The sequence below is a fragment of the Topomyia yanbarensis genome, chromosome 3, assembly GCF_030247195.1.
Source record: "Topomyia yanbarensis strain Yona2022 chromosome 3, ASM3024719v1, whole genome shotgun sequence".
In the NCBI taxonomy this organism is placed as follows: domain Eukaryota; kingdom Metazoa; phylum Arthropoda; class Insecta; order Diptera; family Culicidae; genus Topomyia; species Topomyia yanbarensis.
Window position 1 is genome coordinate 381716061 of NC_080672.1, and position 27698 is coordinate 381743758.

The following is a 27698-nucleotide window of genomic DNA, read 5'->3' on the forward strand; positions in this document are numbered from 1 at the left end:
GATTGAAAGAATAGCACTTTTTGATCCCCAAATATACCCCGTATCCGTAAGAGTTTTGTCGATCCAAGCGAATAATATTAAAATCATGGAAGTTGAGGTCTCTCTGGAGTAAGCCATGTTTCGCATAATGTAAATGCATTTCAAACAATTTAGTAAAATTTTAAAATAATCGATTTTCGGGATAATGCTTCTGCAACTCCACTATAGAACAGTGATTAGATCCGTGACCTCGTTCGATGAATTAGCCATCGAAGCATACAATCGTTGAAAGGAGAGAACATTTTGCAGTCAATTGCATCATAAATGTTTTTACTGTCGGAAGAAAGCTTTTCAAGATTCTTTTAAGAGAGTCAGAAATATTTAAAACTAGAAATATGGTCTACAATGTCAGATTAATTTTATTAATCCAGCGCTGGTTTCTTTCTCCGGCTCAGGCATGGGAACACTTGGAGTAAATGCTGGGAACTGCTTTTCTGAGCTCAGGTTTCTGAGACCGGGAGCGACCTGCTTCGGTTTTGCACCAGTACTTCCTCGAGTTGTTATTGTCGGAGTACCTTAAAGGGACACCTTCTGGCCGTTACACCGAAGCTTAAGAAGTGTTCCTCGTTTTTTCTATTGCTTCTAGGCACAGTTGAAGGCGTTCCCTCCTGGGGTTCGTCACAGGCGTCTTAGTCTGTAAACAAGTCAGTATAGATGTTCGTATAGACCGGTGGCATAGCTATCTTTAGCATTTCTGCAAAAGATCGCTTAGAGCGTCCCTGAAGGGAACGCTTAAGATTGTCTTCGCGCTGTTTGTACGCGGGACATGTCGGGAGATCCCTTCCACAGGAATCGATCGGCAAGTTTCACTGATAGCCACCCGATAACCGATAACGATAACCGGTAGACGTTACGATAACCGGTAACGTCTACCGGTTATCGTTGATCAATCGGGTTTTTATGCGAACAGCGATAAGCACCCCACCATCTGATGTCTTATGCTGTTAAGGGCGTTGCGGTGACAGCGGTAGATATCAAATACCGAACCAAACACCTGGCGAGACAGAGTATGGTTAGCAAGCCAAGTCTCGGTCATGGCGAGGACGTCATAGCAGCAGCCCGTAATAGCTAACAAATAGCTGTCCGCTGATGACGGCTATTTGTTAGCTACCACGGCCACCGACGCTTTCGTAGTAAAATTCGAAACTATTGCAGGACGAAGCAGGTTCGGTTGGAGTGACGTCGACAGTACTAGTAGCAGAGAGCGCAGCAATGTTGTCTTTTGAAGCAGGTTGGTAGGTTCTTAAATCACTATCACGAACGGAATCGGAACGACTGACGATCACTGTATCGACTGCGGCGGGGAATTCGAGGTATACCATATCAGCTGCGTTGCGTAACGATGGGGGCAGCTTGCGACGATAGCTAGATAACGAACTAGAGAAGTTAGCGCTCTACTTCTGAGCTGAGTAAACGTCTTTACCGCGAGAGCTTACGTTCGGAAGATAGTCCACAGACTTGTTGAAATTACCTAACAGCATATTGCTCGTTGGGCATCGCCAAGCCCTGGTTTCGCCGCGCTTATCGCGTTGCTGGGACATTTTGACATGAAACGACGCGAAAATACCTTCCGCGTTGATTTTGCGAATGTGCCGAAAAAACCATCATTCGAAGAGATCCATGTCTTTGTTAGCACCAACCTTGGTCTGAAGAGAGAGGAGGTAAGACGCATCCAGTGTAGCCGAAATCTTGGTTGTGTTTTTGTGAAAACCTCTGAGCTCGAAGTGGCACAGAGAGTGGTCACTGAAAATGACAACAAACACGAAATCGAAGTCGAAGGAAAACGATACCCGATACGGATCCAAATGGAAGATGGAGCAGTAGATGTCAAATTACATGATTTGTCTGAAGATGTGTCGAACAAACAAATCATGGCTTTTCTAAGTGCGTACGGTGAAGTGATTTCGATTCACGAGTTAGTGTGGGACGAAACATTTGCCTTTGGAGGAATACCGACAGGGATCCGTATTGCTAAGATGTTGATCAAGCAAAACATCCCAACCTTTGTTACCGTTGAAGGAGAAACGACTCTCCTTACATACTACGGCCAGCAACAAACATGCAGGCACTGCTCAGAGTTTGTACATAACGGAATATCCTGTGTACAAAACAAAAAGCTGCTAGTCCAGAAGCTCACGGCGGACCAGTCGAAGAAAACATACGCTAATGTGACCAAAACCGGGCAAAGACAAAACTCACCTGTGCTGAAGCCCGTCGAACCAAAATCGTCGAAACCGACAACACTGAATCCAAGCACCTCTGGAACAGTCCAAACGAGAGCAGAAAATAAAACCACTGATACAAGCAAGATTCCCCAGGAACACAGCCACACGAAAACAAGCGCGATCACTGATGCAACACCAGCTTCCGAACTGATCCTCCAACCAACACTGGCAGGAAGAGATATTCTCCATAGAGCAGCACTTACTGGAAAAAATGACGATGTAGACATGGACAGCGATGGATCCTCCGCTTCCAACGGCAGCAGACGGTCACTCAGACGAAAAGCGAGCAAGAAAATGAAACACTACCTGCAGGAGCAAGAGGGGAATACTTCACAAAGAACCAAATAAGTTATAATATTGCTACAATAAACATTAACACGATTACAAACACGACAAAAATAAATGCTCTTCAAACTTTCGTTCGAACCCTGGACCTGGACCTAATCTTTATGCAGGAGGTGGAGAACGAGCAGTTGGTCTTACCTGGTTTTAATATCATCTGCAACGTGGATCACGCGCGTCGAGGAACAGCAATTGCTCTCAGAGATCATATAAAATTCTCACACGTTGAAAAAAGTTTAGATGGTAGAATAACTACACTTAGAATACACAACACCACTCTGTGCAATATATATGCGCCATCAGGCACGGCTCTCCGTGCAGAACGAGAACGCTTCTTTAATTCCACACTACCATACTATCTACGTCATCAGACAGAACACACAATTCTCGCTGGCGATTTTAACTGTGTTCTGAGGCAATGTGATGCAACAGGACACAATACAAGCACAGCTCTTCAAACGCTAGTACGCCACATGCAACTACACGACGTCTGGGAGAAATTGTACTCTCGTACTCCTGGATACACATACATAACCCAAAGCACTATGTCGAGATTAGATCGTATATATATTAGCTCTAATCTTCGGGATCAACTGAGAGTGGCGGATACACATGTGTGTTCATTCACGGATCATAAAGCGCTCACAGCGAGAATCTGCCTTCCCAATCTAGGTAGAAGACAAGGCTACGGATTCTGGTCACTTCGCCCGTACCTCCTAACGCCCGAAAATATCAACGATTTCCGTAATCAATGGCAATATTGGACCAGACAACGGCGCTATTATCCGTCTTGGATCAACTGGTGGATGTACTACGCCAAGAAAAAGACTAAGTCTTTCTTTCGGTGGAAATCGAAAACTGCCTATGATAACTACCATCTTGAGCACCAGAGACTCTACAGTCAACTTCGACAGGCATACGACGACTACTATCAAAATCCTCGAATGTTAACAACAATAAATCGGTTGAAGGGAGAGATGCTTGCACTCCAACGAACACATACACAAATGTTCATGCGGATCAACGATACGCATATATCCGGGGAACCACTCTCCACTTTCCAGATAGGCGAGAGAACTAAGAAGAGAACAGCGATCACTCAGCTTCAAAATGAGCACGGCGAAACTCTCGAGAGTTCTGATGCAATAGAAGAGCATATATATAAATATTTCTCTGAACTATACAAAGAAAATGAGAGGGAAGATCAACCAACAGAAACTGTTTTTCGGTGCGAGAGAATTATTCCAGAAAACGACGAGATAAACGAAACTATGATGAACGACATCACAACAGCAGAAATACTCTCAGCAATAAGGGCGAGCGCATCCAGAAAGGCACCGGGCCCAGATGGCCTCCCGAAAGAGTTCTTCCACAAGTTGTTCGATGTGATACACAGAGAACTCAATCTGATCCTCAATGAAGCACTCACTGAAAACTTTCCATCTGAGTTCGTAAACGGGATAATTGTAATGGTGAAAAAAAAGAATTCCGGAGACACCATAGGGGCATACCGACCGATCTCGCTGCTAAATTTTGATTACAAGATACTAACACGCATTCTGAAAGGTAGACTTGAGACAGTCATGAGAAGACATCGGATTGTAGGCAACGCACAAAAATGTGCAAACCCTGACGCGAATATATTTCAAGCAACACTTACTCTCAAAGATCGAATAGCCCAAATGATCAAAAACAAACAACGGGGGAAGCTGATCTCCTTCGACCTAGACCATGCATTTGATCGCGTACGACGTTCATTCCTATATGGAAATATGAGATCACTAGGCTTCAACACACAGTTTGTGGATTTACTCTCACGATTAGCTGATCGCTCTTCATCCCGTATATTAGTAAATGGCCATCTATCTCCTTCATTCCGTATCCAACGATCGGTCAGACAAGGATGCCCAATCAGCATGCACCTGTTCATTCTCTATCTTCTTCCACTAGTGAGAGAACTTGAAAATGTATGTGGCACTGATCTAGTGGTGGCCTATGCGGACGATATAAGTATGATTGTAACATCAACACGCAGGATAGAGCAAACTCGCGACATTTTCTCTCGGTTTGAGCAGTTAGCCGGGGCGAAACTCAATTGGAACAAGACGACTGCAATTAACGTTGGGCTCGTAGATGAACTGGCATTGCAAGTACCTTGGTTACACACAACCGACCAAATTAGAATCCTAGGTGTAACGTTTGTCAACTCTATTCGACAAATGACATCCATAAACTGGAATGATGTAGTCATCAAATTTTCTAGATTAGTTTGGCTCCATTCATTGCGAGTTCTGACTCTTCATCAAAAAATAATGCTCCTCAATACATTCATAACATCCAAAATTTGGTATTTAGCATCGACCCTAGTGCCGCTCAACGTTCATACGGCAAAACTGACATCGACGATGGGCACGTTTCTGTGGAGCAGAGTACCAGCTCGGATTGCTATGCAACAATTGTCACGAAGTATCGAGAAGGGAGGATTAAAGCTCCAGCTTCCAGCTCAAAAGTGCAAGGCGCTTTTAATCAATCGTCATCTTCAAGAGATAGAGTGCATGACATTCTACAAAGCTGTGATCCTCCAAAACGCTGTTAACCAACCAGTCCCAATAGCTGATATACCATGCTTGAAGCTAGTCCGCCAATCCTATTACCAGCTGCCAGCTCATCTGCTACATAATTTATCTGCCGGTAATTTTCTCCAATACTACGTAGAGCAAACAGAAGCGCCGAAAGTCGAACGCGACAACCCGACCGTTAACTGGAAACACGTTTGGAACAACATATCTACACAGAAGCTGACATCATCACAACGAGGAGCATTATATATGTTGGTTAATAGAAAAACTGAACATCGACAACTAATGTGCACAATTCGAAGAGCAGACGATGAATATTGCGTACATTGCAACGTAGTGATAGAGACTCTGGAGCATAAATTCTCTGAGTGCCCGAGAGTAAGAGCGGCATGGGTTCTCTTCAGACTAAAGCTTGAGACGATATATCCAGGTGGAAGACGACTGTGTTTCGAGGATTTGATCAAACCATCTCTTTCTAATCTAACAAAACATATTAGGGTAAAAGTGCTTAAATTGTTTATAAATTATATTAATTATATTAACCAAAGTAATATTGATATAGATACAGATGAGCTAAAATTTTATTTAGAAACGAACTGAAAAAATAATGTTTTAAACTAACAACCATATCTCAATAAACAAATAAAAAAAAAAAAAAAAACCTAGAAGCGTGAAACGCATTAGTCGTTGTATAGTTGCAATTTAAATAAAAAAACTTGCCGAGAATTGCTTGAAATACCCCTTCCCCATTCATACCCACAAGAACGGGATGACTGTTGAATGCTGGCGGCAAAGGCTCGACTGTGGCGGGGGATCCAGATAGTGCCAAATTAACCTAGTTGTCAAATATTATCTTTCCCGTTGTGTAGATATTCCGAGAATATTGTTTTTCAAAGCCCATGGTTCTTGAATTAAAGTCACGGTTATATATTCTCTTGTGAATCTTCGATAAAGGATTCCAGTTGCTCCTTACGAATGATGCAGATTCGCTTGGATAGTTTTTAGTTTCGTGCCTCATTATTTGAGTCTCACGACTTGCGAAGAAGCGAAATGCCCACTATATCAGAGAAGGTCAGGGTCACGATACTCCGTTCACTACTGGCAAATTTTATCCCCGCTAGCCATTCAAACCTCGACACGGAGATTGTTGAATCAGGAAGCAGGAACCCAGAGAATCCTTTATTGGCTGAGTTACTTCAACTCGCCGGATACCATAGCCTATAAGCTGTCCAGAGTAAGATAATGGACTTGTCCGCCTACTTGTGGAATACAGTCAACCACACATTTGTTACAAATCCAAAATAAATTTGGGTTTTCCGACAGAATTCTCAGTAACGACTTATTTAGTTGTTTTCCGTACTGCACGACATTTTGCCAAAACTCTATGTATTTGATAAAGTCTTCCTCCGATTTAACGGTCTTTGCACAGTGATTACTTGGAGTTACCATAGTGTGCGCAGCTCTGCCAACAATCAGATTCAGGGGGCGCTGCAGTTGAAGGGGTATTTGTAGGCTGAGTAGCACAATTTTGACCAATTGCTTTCTTCGCTGATTATTATTTCGCAATACAAAAACAAACAGGAAATACTATAAAACTTCTCTAGTAAACCGATTGGTAAAAAAACGATTAGAATTTTACAAAATAGTCAAAAATAACTATCCAGAGCAATCAAACCAACTGATCCGTAAAAGTACACTGAACCAAATCAGTGGTACAATCTCGATTAGACGCATCGAGATATTTGGTATGATTTCAAAGGTTTTTCAATGCAGCTTAATTAACAGATTTACGCGGCTGAGATTTTATTTCATTTGAGTATTACTTTTCGTTTAATGATATCATTGAAAATTATAGTAACTAACACCTGGTGGAAAATGCATTTATCGATTACAAACATTAAATTTTCATGATATATTGATTTTTTCAATCCTTTCTCAAACTATGTATAATATCACCAATCCCCAATCAGATACCGAAAACATTAGGTTTGTGTTCGCTGCCGTAAAGGATACGATACTGCAGTCTAATCTAAAGGAGTACAATTTGGTTTGAACTACAATATCGTCTTCGCCATGGTCATCGTCTTCAGCATGGCTGGTACCGGAACACCGCCTCTACTCTTTTCCTAGTACGAGTTGCAGCAGCCGCAGCAGTAGCAGCAGCGGAAGCAACAGTAGATGTAGTCGTAATAGTAGTAACAGTAGCAACAACCGCAGCTATAAAATAGCTGCAATGTTCACCATCACCTTCACTACGACCCTTTCAATGTAACCAAAGATCACCAGGACAGGGGAACAACACCACAAAAAAACTACTCTCTGTGTGATCCTCGTTGCCAAAAAAATCACATCCTCTTCATCGACTGCAACAACAAAACGGCACCGCCGAAGGTAAACCAGCTATAATGCATGAGCAAATAGTCAGGTTGCTACCAGATTGGTTGAAGGGACACTGAAGCTACTTTTACTGTACAGCAAACAATAGAACGATACGCTAGAACAAAAAAAACTACCGCATATTACCGAAAGACAAATATATTCGCACACAATTTACATTGAAAGTCAAAGAGTGATGTTAACAATCACGCATACCCACAACCATTAAATGAATAATTGAGTAAAAGTGACTAGAATACAGCGCAGATTCGATGGAAATGAATTTCCATGTATTAACAAAAAAAGTAGCACTCAGACGGCGGAAGCAAACTTGCATTGTAGACCGATCGAACACATTAAAAACAAAGTGAAAATTGAGATTAAGCCATAACTTGCCAGTTTTTTATATATACATATTTCGACACTTTCTTTTATCGCCAAATTCACATCATGCTCACGAAACGAGACTTTTCAGCAGATCAGAATGGAATGGAAGTTTCCTTTCGCGCGCCCGTTTGGAATGGCTATTATTGTCGTATTTTAGTGATAATGATGCAATGCCAGCACAACCATTTTATATAATGAAAAAAATTGATAGATTCGCTTCGTTTTACACTGACAAACTAAAGAAAGGAAAAAAAGTGAAACATTTTAGTTTTTGTGCATTTCTTAACTAATAGGGATCACCGTTTAGGATACACGCTAAAACGAAAACTGAGGTTAGTAGAAATCATTTCAAAACAAGGAAAACGAGTGCACCGTGCATACATACTAAAGTGTAATAGAAGCGATAGCTTTTTTACTCTATTTTGTTTTGTTGTTGAACCCTTTCCTCAATTTACCACTTTGAGTTGATGGATGTTCGAGTCTGTACAGTTCTCTGTTTTTTATGAATCGTTTAGATTATATTTATTTAATTTACGTTTTAAATTAAATTATTAGTTCTTTATATCGTACATTGTTTTCTTCATACATATCTTCCGTTTTTTGCGCGTTTGATGATTTTGTTTGTTTATTTTTTTTTATTATGATTGAATAGTTCAAACAACACGTACATACTTACGGCGATAATTTAGCACTTTTTGCAACTACACAGTGGTGCATGTAATGCGCTGAAAAATAAAACAAGGTAACAATCCGCACACCCACGCATACACGCATACCTAGGTACACGAAACTGCATTGAAAGAAAGGATAAATGTTTATATATTTATACATATACATAAAAGGAGAATATACAAAACGTAAAACTATTTATTCAGCAAATATTTAGAATTATTTTTCAGCACATTATCATAATTGAATGTATTTAGCTCGGTATTTAGAAATGGTTGCGTTTTTAAATCCGGATCTTCACTGTTCACTGGCTTGTGCTGTTCGGTGCTAGCAGCATCGTTTATTACACACTAACACCGACCAGCAGTGGCAAATGATAGCACCCAGAAGAATCCGTTCAGTCCCAAAATTTAGTTGTAATTTTTACGTAACTATGACTGTGAGATAAAATAATAATCATTTACGCATATTACTTGTATTAAACATTAACGGTTTATATTGTTTATTGTTTAAACTTTGATCTAATCCTCTACGTTCGAAAAAAGAAAAGCAAAACAGCTGGCAAAGCGGCATCCATATGTTCGCTGCTCGTACTGTTAGGCAACCCCGCAGCCGTCACCATTATTCGATGTACAATACTGTATAATGTATAATAACCGCTTATTTCATTCTATTCACGGTTTATTTTGTTTTTAACGATGTGTTTTTTTCACACGACGAATATAATTAAGTGTATATACCTTTATTGTTGTGTTTTTATCTTTTATTTGAATCGTTCTTCTCCTGCATTGTTCCTATTGAGAACTCGTTCGCTATTTTTCATTGGGATAAACATGAGAAGAAGAAAAAATCAGTCAAATTCGTACTACCAATTTTCCGGAACGAAAATGAGACCACATTCGCTGGCTAATTTTGTTTCATAAAAAGTAAGCATAAACCCATTTTAATGTGTAATATTATTCATAATTTTATAATTAACTTAAATGGTAAACAATTGAAATTAACCGAAAGAATCTTTTCTATACGAGAAGACGAACAGTGGAGGTTGCAAGTAAACCAGAAGAAACGTGTAAATATTTCACATAGATTCTGAAAAGAAAAAGAAATGAAAATACTGATAACTCAGTCCAGTTGGTGCGCGTACCGACAGTGGCCTGTACTTCAGTTCTTTGAATGAGTATTTTGTGCTGCTTTTCTACCCTCAAATTGCGCTGTTTCGTACAATTTCCGAACCAAAATGAATTACGAATTATGCTGAAACAACAATGTGGAAAACGATGCAGATCATTCACACTTGCTTGCCACACATACACATTTACAGAGGAGTAAAAAAAAGCGGGGGGCGTATGATAGCAGTATGTCTCCAGGATCAACGGCAACCAAGAAAGGTCTAGTATTACACATAATACCCGTTTTCACACCACTCGATTAGGCAAAAATCAAGCAAAAAAATATGAAAAAGAGAATAGTCACTAAGACGAACAAGGCAAATATCGATCGAAAAAATGCGTAGACATTTGCTTCTTCTTTAAAAACAAAATAAGGAATCAACTATTTATAGGGAAGTCATAGAGCAACGAAACAAGCTAAAAGTAATTGCAAAACAGACATTTTGCTCTATTTTGTACGACACGATAAAAAACCTCTCTGCGGTACGTAAAAATAAATGGAAAATAAAATCAGCATAGGCTTTAGATAGTTAGATTAAATAATTTTGATTGGCCCGATAATTCAACAACCATGTGAAATTGTTATGGGTGAAGTTTCACGATTATCCTAGGTTTGTCTTCTCCTACACTGTCGATCTACACGCATAATAGTCCTATGTATATGAGATGAATCCCATAGAAACATGGGACGTATATGCGTATGACGGCAGTAATCCACATTTATCGATTGTTTGCAGTGGTTTATCGTTCGAAATCGAACTGTCAGAACCAAGAAAAAAAACCTTTCGTTTGGTATTCATTGCTTGTTTTTATAACCAATAACGCAAATGAAACAAAGTGAAATCTAATTGTGATTGTTCCCAGTGAAGAAGCTAGGAATATAACGAATTATGTTCGTGTCAAGAGAACAACAAGATCAGTGGTGACATTTCTGCACGATACATACCTACCCGCGACATCATTCTACGTGTGTTATGTTTTTGGTTTACTTCGCATTGTCTGTTTTTCGACGATTCGAGTCCTGTACATACTTTTCAATAAAACGTATTTTAAAATTGTGTTTTTTCACACGATTCCACGTTGATCCAGTGTAGAATCTATCGTCCTTTATATGTATTATCATCAATCATTGCTAACTATAACAAAAATCACGCCTTTTCCTTGCTTCTTTATCAGCTGGAAAATGAATCACCTTTTAATGCGCGGTAACTGCACAGGACAAACAGAGGAAACTCGAGTAAAGCGTCTTTTTAGTATTGTGTGCCATTATGATTGAAGAATGAAATCTCCTCTCTTACGCGTTCATTAAGATGAAGTAGATTGATTAAGAATCAATAATCTAAACAAGTAAACATAAAACAAACAAAAAATCATTTACCCGCAAAAGAAAATCTCTCCTTGCTATTACTAATATATATTATGATTATTCAATTGAGAAGCAAAAAGAAGCAGAATCTGCTGAAACAACAGATCTTGAAAAACTATTCTGGAAACGATTAACCAATAAACGAGAAGATTGTAAAACGTTCATGTATCTCGTAGCAAAAAAAAACTGAAAACCAAAAGGACTACTAACCCGAAAGGGTGCCGACTGCTAAGTCAAACATTTGCAGGACTAGTGACTATGTGTCATGCACAAACATCGTTGCAAAAAAAAAAACAATTTTAAAAAGTGAAGTAATACAAAGTTTGAAATAGATTACCCGAGACAAAGTTTAATAAAACTAGTGTTACTTCAGACAAAACACGTAGCTAGATCCCATTGTTCCGTAGTCAAATCGCCCATTTGATTACTGCGCACCGGAATCGAAACTGAAGCAGACATCACTACAGAACAAGTAAACCAGCAGACATCATACGTATCTCGGCTCCGGAGGTCGGTTACTGTAATGATGGTGACAAAACTAATTGAATCATACACGGTTATAACAAGTCTAGTGATTCAACCTGTACATTTTACTACCATGCGGAAAAAAATACGAGTGCATCCAAATCGTACATTCTGACGTTTCGACGGTGTAGAATTTTCATTAAGGCCAGCGGAAGGTATCAATTAAAAAAGTTTTCTGCCTTTATTATCAATCGTTGTCTGTGTCATTCTTTAAGCTGACTAACTAATATTCACGATAACGATATGTTGTTTGATTGGCAATATTTTCCCTTCAATGTTGACTTTCTTGAACTATACTTACATTCAATGATTAAACTTTGCAATTTGGTTGTTTCATATATGAAACATACCGAATGAGAGAGCCTATATATTATGATATAAATTTGTATTTCGACAACTTTCCTAACTATGTTCTACACCACTACATAGAAGTGACCGTAGATTACTTTCTAAATATCTGTTATTCCTCGGTGAACACTCGTTTCGTCAAATGATTTTATCGTACCCAACTGCTCGGCCACCAGTGAATAAGAACTAAGAATCACAACAAAGTTGCAATGCGGGTAGAGAAACAACCGCTAAATGAACACGACATATTTCGGAACAAAAGCGTGGTTCGCTAAAGCAACAAAAACTAATCTAGAAACAAGAAGAAAAAGAAACCCGAAGTTGAGGAAGCAAACAAAAAAAAATTCAGAAAGTCCTTTCTTAATAAAATATTAAATAAACAACATTAAAAATAATCTATGATATGGAAACACTACAAAATAAATATATATTTATGTTTTTAATTATATTTAAACAAAGCAAAAGGAAGAACATACAAAAGGTGAAGAAAAACATGAGAAATGTGGAAGTGCAGAATAAAATAATGATAATGAAAATAATGAGTAAAAATAATTATAAATAATATGATAATATAATTGTGTAAACTAATGGCTGGAATTTATAAGAAACTAAATATATAATAAAAATAATAGAAAAATAGATGACAGCACTTATTTGAGCAGAATATCCGAAAAGCCTTTAATTTAATAATGTTCTTAGGATTCTATAACATTTGCAGGAATCACGTTGGCCCGAAAGCTATTTACCCCGAATGCCATTCACCCGAATGCCATTTAACCGAAAATCAGTCAACCGAGAAACATATTGAAATGACAGTAAAGTACAGTAAATTAAGTTTATAACATAGAAATACAGTTACGATCAATAGAACTAAGCTAAGCAGAAATACAGTTACGATCAATTAACATTTATTTATTTTAAGAAAGAAAGCTATCTGTTAAATAGTTAATTAAATGGTACATTTATTGTACATTGATTTTCCCAGTTTCATGTCCTTTAGTGATATTTTTAGTTGTTTAGCTGCTGGTTCTGCTTGCAGTGTACGGAAAACGTGCGTACTAGCAAAGCATTCCATTCTTCCGATTAATGTGCCAGCATTCCACATTATTAGAAATTCTAGGTATCTTTTTGACATATTTTGGTTTCGTAAACTGAACTGCGCACAGTGGCCGGAGGCCGGACAAAACCCAAAACAGCTGTGTTTCAAATATCAATATTTTATGTTTTTTCTAGGCATCTTCCGTACTGATTAGGGGAACCCGGGGCTATTCAGACCTACCTAAGCAAATCGCTCTTTTAGGTGGATAGATGTGAAAGAATTTATCGATCAATGGTCCTAATTGTTAGTTTGAAACCTCAGCTACATTTTGGTGCCATAAAAATTCATTTGCAGCGCTCCATGCCAGCGCTAGGCGACGGTTTGCAAAACTACGTTTTACTGTATCGATTTTGTTGGCTATTTTCGGCAAATTTGAGACTAAGAGAAACGAAAGCAATGAAATTGAAAGACGGATAGGTATTCTAGAGCGAATCAGTTATAAACTTAGAACGGAAAACTAGAACTAGGCAGGCTCATATGGGCATGATCGAAAGGAAATGTGAAGAATTCTTTGCCTTATGCAGAGTAGGAGTTGGGCGTTGCACCCAAGTCTACCGCATGGTCTATGGTAGAACATAACTCATCATCATGTTTTACCGCCGACGCCGGCAAAAAATTCTTCACAAATCCTCGCCTAGAACGACCATGCGATCATTCTTCTCCCTTTCTGCTAGCATACGTCACGGCTTGATGCTAGCAGAAAGGGAGAAGAATGATCGCATGGTCGTTCTAGGCGAGGATTTGTGAAGAATTTTTTGCCGGCGTCGGCGGTAAAACATGATGATGAGTTATGTTCTACCATAGACCATGCGGTAGACTTGGGTGCAACGCCCAACTCCTACTCTGCATAAGGCAAAGAATTCTTCACATTTCCTTTCGATCATGCCCATATGAGCCTGCCTAGTTCTAGTTTTCCGTTCTAAGTTTATAACTGATTCGCTCTAGAATACCTATCCGTCTTTCAGTTTCATTGCTTTCGTTTCTCTTAGTCTCAAATTTGCAGAAAATAGCCAACAAAATCGATACAGTAGAACCTTGCGGCAATTAAAACATAGTAACATAAAAACTTAATCTGGTTAGTCACAGCTGTCGATTAGCTCATCATATATTATCTTTGCTGTGACGTGTGCGCAGTCGCAAGCCGCTGAACGATGGTTCATGGAATAGGGGACTCGAATAGCTCCGTACGCTCATTTTGCACAAAAGTGGTGAGCGTCTTGAAAATATCTGTATTTTCACCCAAATCCCAATCATTCCATAAAATAGCAGCCTCAAGCTCTCCAAAACATCTAGTATTTTTCACGTTTATTCGTTACATTAACTAATCACTTAACCCTCTAGAGCCCAAATTTTTTTTTTGGCTTGAAAAAACTTTTGGAGGTGGGCTTCGTGATGAGAAAAACGAAAATAATGTTGAAAATTCTTAAAAGTAATGGATTTTTCATTAAAGCCTTAAAATAAGTAGGCCGCCTATAGGGGGTGTTGGGCACCTGGGTGAATAAAAACAAAAACTTTTTTTCTTCTAGTTACTTCAACATAAGCGAATACAGAGGGTTGCTTATATTTTGGACTCCATCAGAACGCAAAATACTTAAACTGTAAGGAGTATTTCTCTAGTGCTTTGGTTGTTTAATTATTAACTTCTAATTTATAGTAGGGGAGTCCAGGGTCTGCTGGCGATGGTTTCACTTATCTAGTTTTATGTTTTTAATTTAAGAAGATCGTGTAAAAGTGAATGCGTTGCATAAAAGAGCGGACTGTTAGCTGTATTACAGAATTTTAAATATGTGATGCGAGAATCTCGCCAATTTACGACTATACGCACAATGATGCCACTTGGTCTTTTTTGATGATAAAGTATTGATCGCGTGAGATGTTTTTTTTTCGAATAAAACTGCAAATCAATCGATACTTGTTATTATTTTTCAGCCCCAATGCTCCGGCGCGTACCTTGTATTCAAAAGCTAAATTTTCGAAATTCTTCAGGTGAAATTCCGAAGTAAACAAACAAACAAAAAAAAACATACAAACAAACAAAATTTTCTTGTGGTTACATGTGGTTACATATACGGCCAAGGAAAGTCGTTTTCGCGCGCTATCGAAAAATCTAGTCATTAGTGGAATAGCTGTGAACTCGCCCTAAATAACAAAAATGCTGAAATTTACAAACTTTACCTAGGGTAATGAGCCTATGTTCGCCCTAACCATGTAAAACCGTTGGTTAGAGCGGCGTTAGCCATCTTTGTTCAACGTATTGGTTCAAATGGCGATTTTTGATATCATAATGGTTCATAAGAAGAAAGCAAAGATATTGGTGCCAATTCATACGCATTGCATCAATTGTATTCCGAGTAATTAATGAAATGGTGAGTCACCCTTCCTAATACGACTAAAATAGGCTCTTCACTCTGATACGCTCGAAAAGTCAATATCACTTACGACGTGTACGAAACAGAATTTAATGCAACTGGAGAATGGATTAAACAGTACTTGAAGTGCAGAACTAGAGACAGCGCCATATGTCTAATACAAAAGAAGAAAGATTCCGTCAACTAGCCCCAGACTCTCCTAAATATTAAATTAAATGATAAGAATATCCATATTCTAACAGCAACATTCACCCAATGTTTTTAAAACATACTTCTTTTCAGCTAAAATTGCACATAATGCTAGTTTCGGTACTATAAGTAATCACTAAAGACTGAATTTTTTTTCACTCAGGTGCCCAACACCGCCTCTAGGCGGGCAAAGTATTTTACCAAAAAACCTAAACTTCCGAATTATTACACTAAACCAATTCACATCTACAGTGAAATGCTAGTAACAGGCTACTCAAAAATATTTTTTTAGCTTTTGAAATTTCCAAAAATAGTTAAAATTTGTTTAATGAAGATTACCACTAAACACAAAATAGTTTTTTCTCACGTTTTTCTCGAATTTTCAACTTTGAGCTTCAATTGCCTTTAACAGAAAGCTACGAATATTCAAATAATGTGTGTGTATGAAAGGTGTGAGCGTTGGGAAGAAATGCTAGTGCGGATGACAACATACAATCATGTGTTAGTAGTTTTATTTAGATTTTTATAGAGACCGCCTAGAGGCGGTGTTGGGAACTTGTAACATTGTAATGATTTTTGTTTTGAGGATGGCAAAAAATTCACGGTGTGTATATAAAATGACCTTATTACAAAAAAATAAGCAACGCTGAATCTTTCGCTATTCGATAGCAGATCTTTTTACCTTTAATTTAAGACTTGTTTGAAAATATTCCACCGAGAGTCGACGAACATTTTTATTTTTTCAATTCAATTTGGCGAACTATCGCCAAAATAAGAAGGGGCCAAAATAATCAATCATGCCATATGTATTCGATAACATATAAAATGGTTTCATTTTGAGTATATAGTCCTTGTTTTGACGTGAGTCTTTGTTTTTTTTCCTTTTTCAGGGGTTTTAGGAACGTGTCCACTGGAACACAGTAAGAGAAATAATGACCGGAACGCACAGTGGCCCCAAAGATCAAAAAAGGGGTTTTTTTTAGATTGCGTCAAAACGGTTGACCCGAGCAACACTGGTTTTGACTAGCAGTTTCAGCAACATAATTTGTTACATAAAGGTATACGGCAACGATTATTGAGGTGGTTTAGCCACCAAAAAAGCGCACGTGTAAAAGCTTATGCTTATGCAACTAATCGTAGTCGTTGCTTGTTACAAGTGCTACTTGGGGACTTTAGCATAATGGTGTCTTCAAGAAAGTTTCTTGGAATAGAACTCCGCTTCTTACTGCCTTATCGGATTGATGATTAATCTCCCTAATAGTGAGTTACAAAATTTTTTTCGTCAATGATTCAGATAGACAAATACTTCTTTCAGCAAAGTTGTAGAGAAACTCGTTACAAACATTTTATTTGAAGACTTCAACTCTCTATCTCCATACATTTATATTAATAAATAAATCTAATCAATCGTGAATGTTATACTGGTTATAGCATCATTAAAGTTATCACTTCTTATTCGAAAAATCATGCACAATTCCATAAATATCTCAATAACTACCTTAGAATAAGATGGTAAATTCCACATATGGAAAAATTTTGTAAGATAGAGAGAAATCCTTTTTATTTGACACTCAAAATGCCTACAGTGGTCAAGTTAAGGTTGAGATAATGATCAATTAAAAAAAATGTGACAAAGTTTCATGGTTTGAAAGCATTTACTAAATATGCTATATCTCAGCCTCCCGACCGAATTTTCACAATATTTATTCACGAAAACTTTTGTAATGAATAGTACTTTCTAATACATGCCTTTGGTTTAATGAAAAAAAAAATTGATTTGTAAGGATTTTCTTCATAATTGACTAAAAAATATTATTTTCGCTGTTAATCATTGATCATTGATCGTTTTGTTCTATCATTGATATAAGCACTTTTTTGTGAAAAACTTTTAAATGGAATTTATTCTCCAAGGTCCACAGAAAAATAAAAAAATATTTAATAAATAATCGGACTTCGAAAAAATTACGAAAATTGCTTATATACGACAATTTTACTCAAAAATGGCCATTTTTCATAAATCGCATTTGTGGAACCTCTAGATATTTTTTTTTTAGAAACTTGATTTGTTCTACAAAAGTGCTTAAAATATGCTTATCTTTCATTATAGGGTTAAGCACCATGACTTTTCGCACATCGATTTTTTTTGGGACGGCCTAATATAGTATGTTTCATAAATCATGATATTTAGACTTGAACTAAAAAAAATTGTTCTGGATCCCTCGGTGGATTATTTCCGAATTAGTTTTAAATTAAAGGTAAAAGTTTCTTTTATCCAATAATGAACAATTCAGCGATGCTTATTTTTTTGTCATAATATTGTTCTATTATACACACCGTGAATTAAACACGTTGTATATCCTTTCTAAAAAACCTATTCTAATCCACCTAGTGGTGCAATTGTGTTCTCATTTGTTCAAACTATGATTCCATGGCTGATTATGTTCAATATAATGGTGGAAATGTATACAGTTCGATGTGCACATACATACAATGGATCGACAGCCACGAACTTGAGATGCTATGTGTCGACGCTGAAACACTTGAAACCAGTGGCGGATCCAGGTGGAGGGTCCTGGGGATCTGAACCCCGCCTAAAATTTCAACTTGTTAAGAAATCATACACTAGTTTCAATTTTAAAGTAATTTCAAATTCAAAATCCTTTAGAGCCAAATTTTTCATTGGTTTTTAATGAATGAGTATTGCGTAATGTGTTCATTTCAAAATCGAAATTTCAAACCCAATAGGAAATTTTATTCTAGATTCGCCCCAGCTTAAAACAAAAATATATAATATTTTATTGGCTTGATCAGCATTAACTCAATGTCGACTTTCGGCAAACTTATTTTATCATGTGAGTGTGTGTGTGTGTGAAGGGGATGAATAACCCACAACCAAACCACCTATAAAAGTAAAAAAAATAAGTTGACGATTTTCAGAGTGATTGCATAACCTTTCTATACGAGAAAGGCAAAAATGTGATAAAGTCCAAAAAAGTGAATTTTCGTAAAAAATCTTTTTTTTTAAATTACATCAAATCTCGACGCTTCATGCATTTTAAAGACATTTGGCATCAAAAATACAAATTCGATTCTAATATTTTTCTTTATTCCCCCCTTTGAGCATTTTTCAGTTCAATTTATGTTGGAATTTGCTATGTGGCTTCAACCCGTAACTCCAGAACCAGAAGTTCAATCAATAAAAAAAACCTATTTTAATCCACCTAGCGGTGCAATTGTGCCTTTCTCAATCATGAATCACGAGAATGTGTGCGTTGTTTATATTCATTAAAAACTTTTAAATGCGTATATTACATTTTATTATTATACATCACATGACAACTATATTCAGGAAAATAAATCATTATTCGAGTTCTAAAATTTTGAAAAAGAAAAAACAGCCATGGTAATATTGAACTGAAAAAAGGTGCGAAATCGGCAAAGTCCCAAGTCGATTTTGATAAAAAAAAATTTTAGAGATAACATAAAATCTCGACGTTTCATGCATTTTAAAGATGTTTGGCATCAAAAATACGAATTCGATTTCTGAAATTTCATGGGGTCCCCCCTTTGAAAAAAAAATTAGTGTTCCGACTTATATGGGAATTTCATATGTGACCGGACGATTTAGTCTATATTTCCGGACCCATATAAGCGATCCGTACGAAATTTTATAGACATCTGTGGGGATATTATAGCTATCATTTGGGACTAAGCTTGTGAAAATCGGCCCAACCATTTCCGGGAAACTGATGTGAGTTCGTAAATTTTGAAAGATGGCCGCTTTTCCCGGGCACTTCCGGAACCGTCTATGGTGGTTAATGTAGTTAACGAAAGTTTGGTTGGCCGTCGGTGACCTAGAACAGCAAATTTAAGTTGTTTGAGAGGCATTTTAGCGAAAGTTTTACCTTTTTTGCTTTCATCGGAGTATCGGTTTGAATCACAATTTGCTATGTGATCGCACGCCACAACCTGTAACTCCGGAACCGGAAGTCGGATCGGGATGAAATTAAATAGCCATTTACGGGGACGCAATACCTTTCATTTGAGGCCAAGTTTAGTCGAATCGGTCTAGCCATCTCCGAGAAACCGATGTGACTGTTATTCTGAATTTAGATACTTCCGCCGGGGCTTCCGGAACCGAGGATGGTGGCCAATGTGGCCAAATAGACTTTGAATGGATGTTAGTGACCTAATACTACAAATCGAAGCAGTTGTGGTCATATTTTGGAAAAATTTTCACCTTTATACATTCATTGCAGAATTTATTAAAATCGACATTTTCTGCGTGTTCGTACTTATCACCCTGTAATTCCGGAACCGGAAGTCGGATCCATTAGAAATTCAATAGCAGCCTATGGGAACGTTGCACCTTTCATTTGAGACTAAGATTGTCAAAATCGGTTCAGCAGAATTTATTAAAATCGACATTTTCTGCGTGTTCGTACTTATCACCCTGTAATTCCGGAACCGGAAGTCGGATCCATTAGAAATTCAATAGCAGCCTATGGGAACGTTGCACCTTTCATTTGAGACTAAGATTGTCAAAATCGGTTCAGCCATCTCTGAGAAAAATGAGTGACATTTTTGGTCACATACACACACACATATACACACATACATACATACACACATACATACATACACACATACATACACACACAGACATTTGCCGAACTCGACGAACTGAATCGAATGGTATATGTCACTCGGCCCTCCGGGCCTCCGTTAAAAAGCCGGTTTTCAGAGCAATTGCAATACCTTTCTATTGAGAAAGGCAAAAATCAATAACAGGGGAAGGTTGTACCTTTCAACTGAGACTAAGTTTGTGCAAATCGGTCCAGCCATCTCTGAGAAATAGAGGTGACATTTTTTTTCCACATACACACACATACATACACACAGGCACTTTCCGATCTCGACGAACTGAGCCGAATGGCATATGACACACGGCCCTCCGAGCCGGGATTAGGTATACAAATTTCAGAGTGATTGCATAGCCTTTCTATATGAGAAAGGTAAAAACTGAAGAATGAGATTCATCTGTATAAATTAATGTTACAGAATGACGCTTCCGAGGGGGTCAGAATTATCCCCACGGTCTAAATAGCGCCGAGCCCCTTATATTTTAAAGAAAAATCTGAAAAAAATCTTTTTTGTCCTGCAGCGTAAGGTAAGAGAGAGTGGGTTGGTCTATCCGCATTCTCACCACAAAACACTATTTGAAATACCTACACGCTACCATAAATTATTCTACAGAATAAGTTCTTTTAACTTAAATTTAGGTACTTTTGAGCTGTGTGTCGCTTTCGCACTTATTAGTGTTGTCAAAAACAAAGCGAGAGATTCGACTCAGTCGAGGTCTTCCGTGCAGTAAGGTACTTTTGAGTTGTTTGGGGTATACTCAAAATTAAGTAAATTCAACTTAAATTTAAGTAAATTAAACACAAGGTTGAGTTATTATTTTTGCCGTAGTTAAATGGAAACTACCTTCAACATGGTTTACCTAATTTTACCTTCCTGCACGATACCACAAGATAGAGTCAAAAGTACTGAATTTTAGGTAGTTTTTCGGTGGCGTGTAGAAAGTAGTTCCTCCATGTGTCCTTCTTCTCCGCAATATGATATGAATCTTTCAATTGCCACTTTGCAGGAGAGTGATGCAAGATCATGTGATTTGACTTCGCTGTTTCCATTATCCATATATATGGGGATTTTGATTTTAGCGTTGACATAAACAAGCACGTGTCTAGTTATACTGCGAAATTAATCTTATCGCATGGGTTGAACGTTATCAGCACCCAGTGCCTGACATACTCGAGCTGGATGAAGATGACTTCCGAAAGCGGCATTTTCTACTGTAGCAAATGTTCGACACCGCGAGTACTCGATCTTATGCGAAAAGAGCGGAGGTCAATGGACACCGTGTTAGGCCGAAGAATCACTTTTTGTTAAAGAGACTCAGTCATCTTGACAGATCACCAGACAATAATAAAACTAATGATAAGAAGCTTGATTCGAGAAGTCAATTGCTGCTTTTTGGAGCCTTTCAGCTTTTATCGTACACCATACATTGATAACAGTAAATTGTGTGAAACATGTTTTATGCTTCCAAAATCTTGATCTATAACAAAAAATCCATTTTTTGGGACTTTTGGTACTAAAAATTGGCTGTGCTTTGATTTTTCAATCGATCTTCGATTTTTTAACAGTTTTTATGAATAGATCTTTCTAACGTTATATGATTTAGTTTTGTAGGAAATAATGTGCGATTTTAGGACAACAATATGAAAATATTTCAGATTTTTCATGAAGAATATGTAAATGATTATACTATCACCTCTGCATTTACTCATTGCAGGGTCGTATAAGCATATTACATGTTTTTCGCGAAAATAATAGGGAGATAATTGATCACTATTATTTTATTACATTTTGCCGATCACTTTTGCTATTATGCTCTTTTACATATGTGGTCTTGGCAACACCGTTTGTAGATGGTACATTTTACTGTGACGTTTTGAGAGACGGACTTGTAGTTGTGATATATTTCATGTGATGTATTGCAACCGAGAGTGTAGATATGAGGTTTGGCATTGGCAAAACATACTAACTAAAGTCGACTTGGAGAAACATCACAACGCAAAACATCACATCTACAAAATATTACCAAAACTTTGGTATACTATATGTGACATTTTGAATTAAGATTAAATTAACATATAAAGAGTTATCATTTTTCTCATAGCTGTTATTTGGCATAATAAACTCAGTTTGTTTACATTTGTTAGTTATTACGTTTTGAATAAACGGTATAGAATTGTGCTCGTTGAATATTTTTATTCTCTATTATCTTTATTTCAAAATATCTGATAATAGATTCATTATTTTTTTATATATTCACTATTTTTTAATGTCCAATTAGCTAATCACTTTATTCATTAAATTGATACGAAGCAATATATGTGAACATTTTCTGTTAACAATATTTGAACGTACATTTCGAGCAGTGCAGGCTATGCTGATAATTGAAAGGAATTGATTCCTTCTTTCAAACATGAGCAGCTCATTGAATCTTCATGAAAATGACTCCTTACGTCTGCCCAGTTTACACTTGAAGAATTGTCCCAACTTTTGAGCAAGACTATCCTGTTTGGCATAAAGTCTTTTGGCACAACATCGTCTGACATCAGATATTATATGGTAGTTGGCCATTTGACCTAACAGTCATGTAGCATAAGAACAGACAAACAGACATAACACTATGATTAATTCCTTAAAAATATCGATCCTCCAATTATATTCAAAATGACCGCTAAAATTTGTGAAGAATTGTTGTCGAGTATTATATCTGTTAGTCTGTGGTATAAGTACCATTTGGCATAAGATATGAAAATACTTTCGAATGTATTTCGGGTAGATCGTACATTTGCGTACGAAACATGTCCAATGCAAAAGAAAGATAATTCTCGACAAACATATGATTACGGCGTTAAAGCCAACTGTCAAAATTCACTTTTAGCGGAAATTCTAGACAAACCGCTACTCTCCAATCAACAGCTGTTGGTAGTAAACAAAAGAGAAAAGTTTTCTTTGTCATTAAATGCTGTGAACTATGCTGTCATATGTTTGTCGAGAAATGCTCTAAAAACACACCAAACCGTTTATCAAAATGAGCATTCATTTCGATTTTAATATAGATTCAAGGAAATTTCAAAAGAAGGAATTAACACCTATGTTTGAATAAACCGGTCAGACGAAAATATGACAAATTTGCGTGCAAGTGTTATTTGGCATACTAAATCAAAAAAACTGCTCATGATTGAAAGAAGGAACCAATCCCTATGATCGAGTAAACCGGTTATACGAGTGGATAACAGGTTTGCTTGCGAGAGGCAGCCACATTCGGCGGCATGACCTCAGCAGCTCCACACCGCATCAGTTTCTTGAATGAGGTAATGAGCAAACCTTAGGTTCCATCACAAAAAATGATTACGAACATTAACTTTTCTGGGGAATGTGGCATTCTGGGGCATAATTTTCTGGAGAATGGGGCATTCTGGATAATGGCTTTCTAGGGAATGGTACATTCTGGGCAATGTCTTTCTGGGAAACGGTTCATTCTGGGGGATAGAATTCTGGGGAACCGGAATAGCGGTATTTTATAACTATTATATTCAAAAACTCCTACGTTTAGAAGTACAAATTTTAACATCTTCGGCGAGCATCTATATGTATGTATGAATTCTAACAACTTTGCAGGACGATTAAAAGATTGGAAAAATCACAGAAAAAAGTTTTAATGAAAAAACCGATTTTTGAGCTCCTCACTAAAACAGCGGGCTCCATCTCAACGTCAATAGACAATAAAATAGGGGATGTTTTACCAATTCTCGACCCGCCGATTGACTTACTATTTTTCGTCTTCAGTCATTCATTAAGAAACCAAAGAAATACAATACTCATTCCCCTTCATTTTCAAAGTTTTATTAAAAAAATATCTTTTTCCTATGTCGCACTCGGTGCTCAATGTAATGCAAATGTTTCAACGGAATGTTTCAGCTTTCGAATAACCGCCGCCTGGTCATCAGCTCGTATGATGGCCGTTCCAGACACAATCATGTTGGCACCCGCTTTCGCACAAATATCGATTGTAGATGGACCTACTCCACCATCCACCTCAATGTCAAGATTCGGATAATTTTCCCGTAACCACTGCACCTTGGGCATCATGTCCGTCATGAACTTTTGACCCCCAAAGCCGGGCTCAACGGTCATGATCAATATCATGTCGGCGAGAGAAATAAACTCTGCTACAGATTCTACCTGCGTTCCTGGCTTCAGGGCAAGACCCACTTTCATCCCGGCCTCCCGGACTTTACGACAGATATCTACCACGCTGCTCATTACCGGTTCAATGTGGAAGGTGTATTGATTTACGCCAGCATCTGCCATCGGTTCCACCCACTGTTCCGGAGCCTGAACCATCATGTGAGTTTCGAAAAAGGCATCCTACAATGAATATTGTCCCCTTTAGTTTAGTATGTCTATTATTCAAACTCAGCTAACCTTGATCTTGTTTCGCAAGCACTTAACTACTGGGTGACCGAAGGTAAGATTCGGCACAAACGTGCCGTCCATCACATCCAGGTGCAGATAGTCAGCACCATTGTCCAACAGCCGCTGGGACTCTTCGTGCAGCTGGGATAAGTCTGCGTTCAGAATAGATGGTCCAATTTTTGCACTTAAAGAAGACATGACTACAAGACGGTATTTTTGTTTGTCTTCTTATTTGATAAGATCCACTAGTAGTATGAGTTAAGTTAGTAAGGTTACTAGGCAACTTTATTTATACGTTTAAGTGTTAGTGCGAATTGAGTTCAGTTCAAAGTGACATATATAGTAACATGAAACAGTTGAAAAGTATCGCAATCAATTTTGTTCGACAACTTTGTGTTTTACTATGAACCGAGTTCTTTCAATTACGTTCCAACTTCAACTGAATATTCGAGCATATTTCATTTTTTGGTTACCGTAATCTTGCACGCTTCTATGCATACGCTCTGGTTTCAAGCTTTTTAATTGCGAAGTTGTTTGCTTACTTAAATTTTTTGAACATTTGATTACTCAATAGTGTTTGCGAAAAAATCAAGGCTTGTTAGCTTTTTTTCCTAGGTTTTTCGCCGCTTTCCTGAGATAAGTTAAAATAAAATAAATACAAATCTAAATCATAATCTGATGGCAGCATTTACTTGAATTTTCACTTCGATTCCAGATTATGGCAATCAAATATGAAGTCAAATTTTGTTTATTTTGTTGTGCTTATTTATTATACACATTATTTAACCATTTAAAGTTCTATGCTATATTTTTTTTTTAAAGTTACTCTACTAGATCATATAAACGTTTTGGAGCAAAAATACAAGTTTAATATGTGATTGACCTAAAGCACAAAGAGAAATCAGAGCAAGTGTAGTAATACGAAATAATTTTCTATAATAGAAATAAAACTATAAAACTGTTGTATACTTTACTTTTTTACTTTATTTTCATTTACGCGACTTTAAAAAAAAATCATTCGTCACGCAAACTATGTGTATGAAAAGTAATGCAACACCTTTGAGTGATTCTATATTCACGCAAGCACGCATGTCCGTCATTTCCGTACGTTCACTGTTTCACACTAATACTATAACAAACAGCGATTGGAAGTTCAATCTTGACGTTTTGGCTGACTATCAGTGACAAGCCGCTAATGTTGATGTGACGTGAAGAACGCCAACAGACAACAAAACAAGTATAGATCCATTAGTTATAGTAAAAATTTCAACATAAGAAATCAGTGACGAACGCAAATTGAGAATACTGTCACAAGATGAATAAAAACCTTCTTAGTGTACTGCTGATTGCCGCACTATGCCTGTGCTTGGAGGCGAAGAAGTTCAAGGAAGATAAAAAACCAGCTTGGGCAAAAAAAGACATCCGTGATTACACCGAAGCCGATTTGGAACGTCTGCTGGATCAATGGGAGGTAAGTGTAGTATATCTCGATTGGAAACTATTTCTCACAGTGCTAATAATTTGTTAGGAAGACGAGGAGCCACTGGAACCTGACGAACTGCCGGAGCACCTTCGTCCAGCGGCTCCGATCGATATGTCCCAGCTAGACATGTCCAATCCGGAGAATATCCTGAAGGCATCTAAGAAGGGCAGGACTTTAATGAGCTTCGTCATGGTCAATGGGAACCCCACCCGTGAGGAGACCGAGGAAATCACCAAGCTGTGGCAGACCAGTTTGTGGAACAATCATATTCAAGCGGAACGCTATTTGATTGATGATAATCGAGCGATATTCATGTTCAAAGAGGGCTCACAGGCATGGGAAGCGAAAGACTTCTTGATCGAACAAGAGCGCTGTTTGCAGGTTACGATCGAGAACAAGGATTACAAGGGCAAGCACAATCAGGACACGGACGACGGGATGAAGGATGAGCTGTAGACAGCGAACGGCATCTACAATATGTAAGCGGTGGCATTTTTTTGAGTACACGTAATGATGTATAATATTCTTCAAGTACCGGAATACTTGGTAGTATGAATTGACTGATGTGAGAGATATTTTTTTGGCTGATATTGTGTGAATATGAATAAAGATTACGGATGAATTGAAGTCAATATTTTGTATATTACAAATTCGTAATACGTAAACTTGGTTTCCATATGAGCTCGAGATGGTATAAAGTTGGTCCGGAACTTAGAATGATGGAGGGTAAGTACTTGGACAGTACTTTGGCAATATTTTGACTCAAAACAATTCTTAATAATCTAGAGAATACTATAATGCATGGCGTCCACCAATTAGTATCCGCCTATTTAAATCAGTACACGTACAGTCAAGTCTGATTCGTATAGTAACCACAAAATATGCATAAACAAACCACATAACCTACCCCATCTAGCAAAGTACAAAATAGACTGCAAAAAACGCAGATAATGGATAAAATTATACACAAACTGACTAAAGTGTTGTCCATCTTTAACATACGGTATCTTGAAATCTGGGAAAAAATCAGTAGAATAATATTGAGAGCCTCTCTTTCGATTATTACTGCGTCATTATAAAACTTTCGATTGATTTTCCAGTACAGATCGAATGACGATGTATTAATTAGCATATTGGGTAAATTAAAGGTGAATGTTGCTGGCAAACGAATTATTAACAGAAGCGAAAGTAAACTAAGCGATTTTTTGAATATTACTTAGATCTTATTAAATATTTACTTACTTTACTTTAAAGTATTTAAATTACTAAGCAAATTCCGTATTTTTTTTCGGAAAAGTGAGTTTCACAAATTTGTCAAAATCGTCGTCTCTGCTTCTGTGTTACGATGGATTGATTTTTCAAATGAATGTAATTCGAGCGAATCCGACTCCCGTTTTATTTTATTTTGATGCGAGTTGGCGCCACAAAAGCCCCGGTACTTACTCCTGAGAATGCGAAAAAGAGATAGAGTAACAC

General features: G+C 37.5%; 3 protein-coding genes across 5 annotated transcripts in view; 2 read left to right on the top strand and 1 right to left on the bottom strand.

The window, feature by feature from the left end:
- Positions 1 to 10998, top strand: part of LOC131692050 (guanine nucleotide-binding protein G(q) subunit alpha) — an 82957-nt gene extending 71959 nt beyond the window's left edge. For all 3 annotated transcript variants that reach the window (XM_058978894.1, XM_058978893.1, XM_058978887.1), the window contains one exon: positions 7156 to 10998. In XM_058978894.1, the coding sequence (XP_058834877.1) occupies positions 7156 to 7238 (83 nt within the window). In that variant the 3' untranslated portion in view covers positions 7239 to 10998. The remainder of the gene's footprint in view (positions 1 to 7155) is intronic.
- A 13152-nt stretch (positions 10999 to 24150) lies between these two features.
- On the bottom strand, positions 24151 to 25017 carry LOC131689700 (ribulose-phosphate 3-epimerase). The gene is made up of 2 exons (XM_058974959.1): positions 24749 to 25017; positions 24151 to 24691 (listed from the first exon to the last, which is right to left on the bottom strand). The coding sequence occupies exons 1-2, from the start codon at positions 24935 to 24937 to the stop codon at positions 24206 to 24208; spliced, it is 675 nt and encodes a 224-aa protein (XP_058830942.1). The 5' UTR covers positions 24938 to 25017; the 3' UTR covers positions 24151 to 24205.
- Positions 25018 to 25895: 878 nt separating this feature from the next.
- On the top strand, positions 25896 to 26854 carry LOC131692543 (LDLR chaperone boca). The gene is made up of 2 exons (XM_058979654.1): positions 25896 to 26210; positions 26268 to 26854. The coding sequence occupies exons 1-2, from the start codon at positions 26055 to 26057 to the stop codon at positions 26676 to 26678; spliced, it is 567 nt and encodes a 188-aa protein (XP_058835637.1). The 5' UTR covers positions 25896 to 26054; the 3' UTR covers positions 26679 to 26854.
- The last annotated feature ends 844 nt before the right edge of the window (positions 26855 to 27698 follow it).

Excerpts from the sequence above, each read along its gene's own strand:
- LOC131689700 (XM_058974959.1), bottom strand. The coding sequence starts at position 24,937 with ATGTCTTCTTTAAGTGCAAAAATTGGACCATCTATTCTGAACGCAGAC. Across the intron at positions 24,692-24,748 it reads GCTTGCGAAACAAGATCAAG|GATGCCTTTTTCGAAACTCA; the intron begins GTTAGCTGAGTT and ends TATTCATTGTAG.
- LOC131692543 (XM_058979654.1), top strand. The coding sequence starts at position 26,055 with ATGAATAAAAACCTTCTTAGTGTACTGCTGATTGCCGCACTATGCCTG. Across the intron at positions 26,211-26,267 it reads GTCTGCTGGATCAATGGGAG|GAAGACGAGGAGCCACTGGA; the intron begins GTAAGTGTAGTA and ends ATAATTTGTTAG.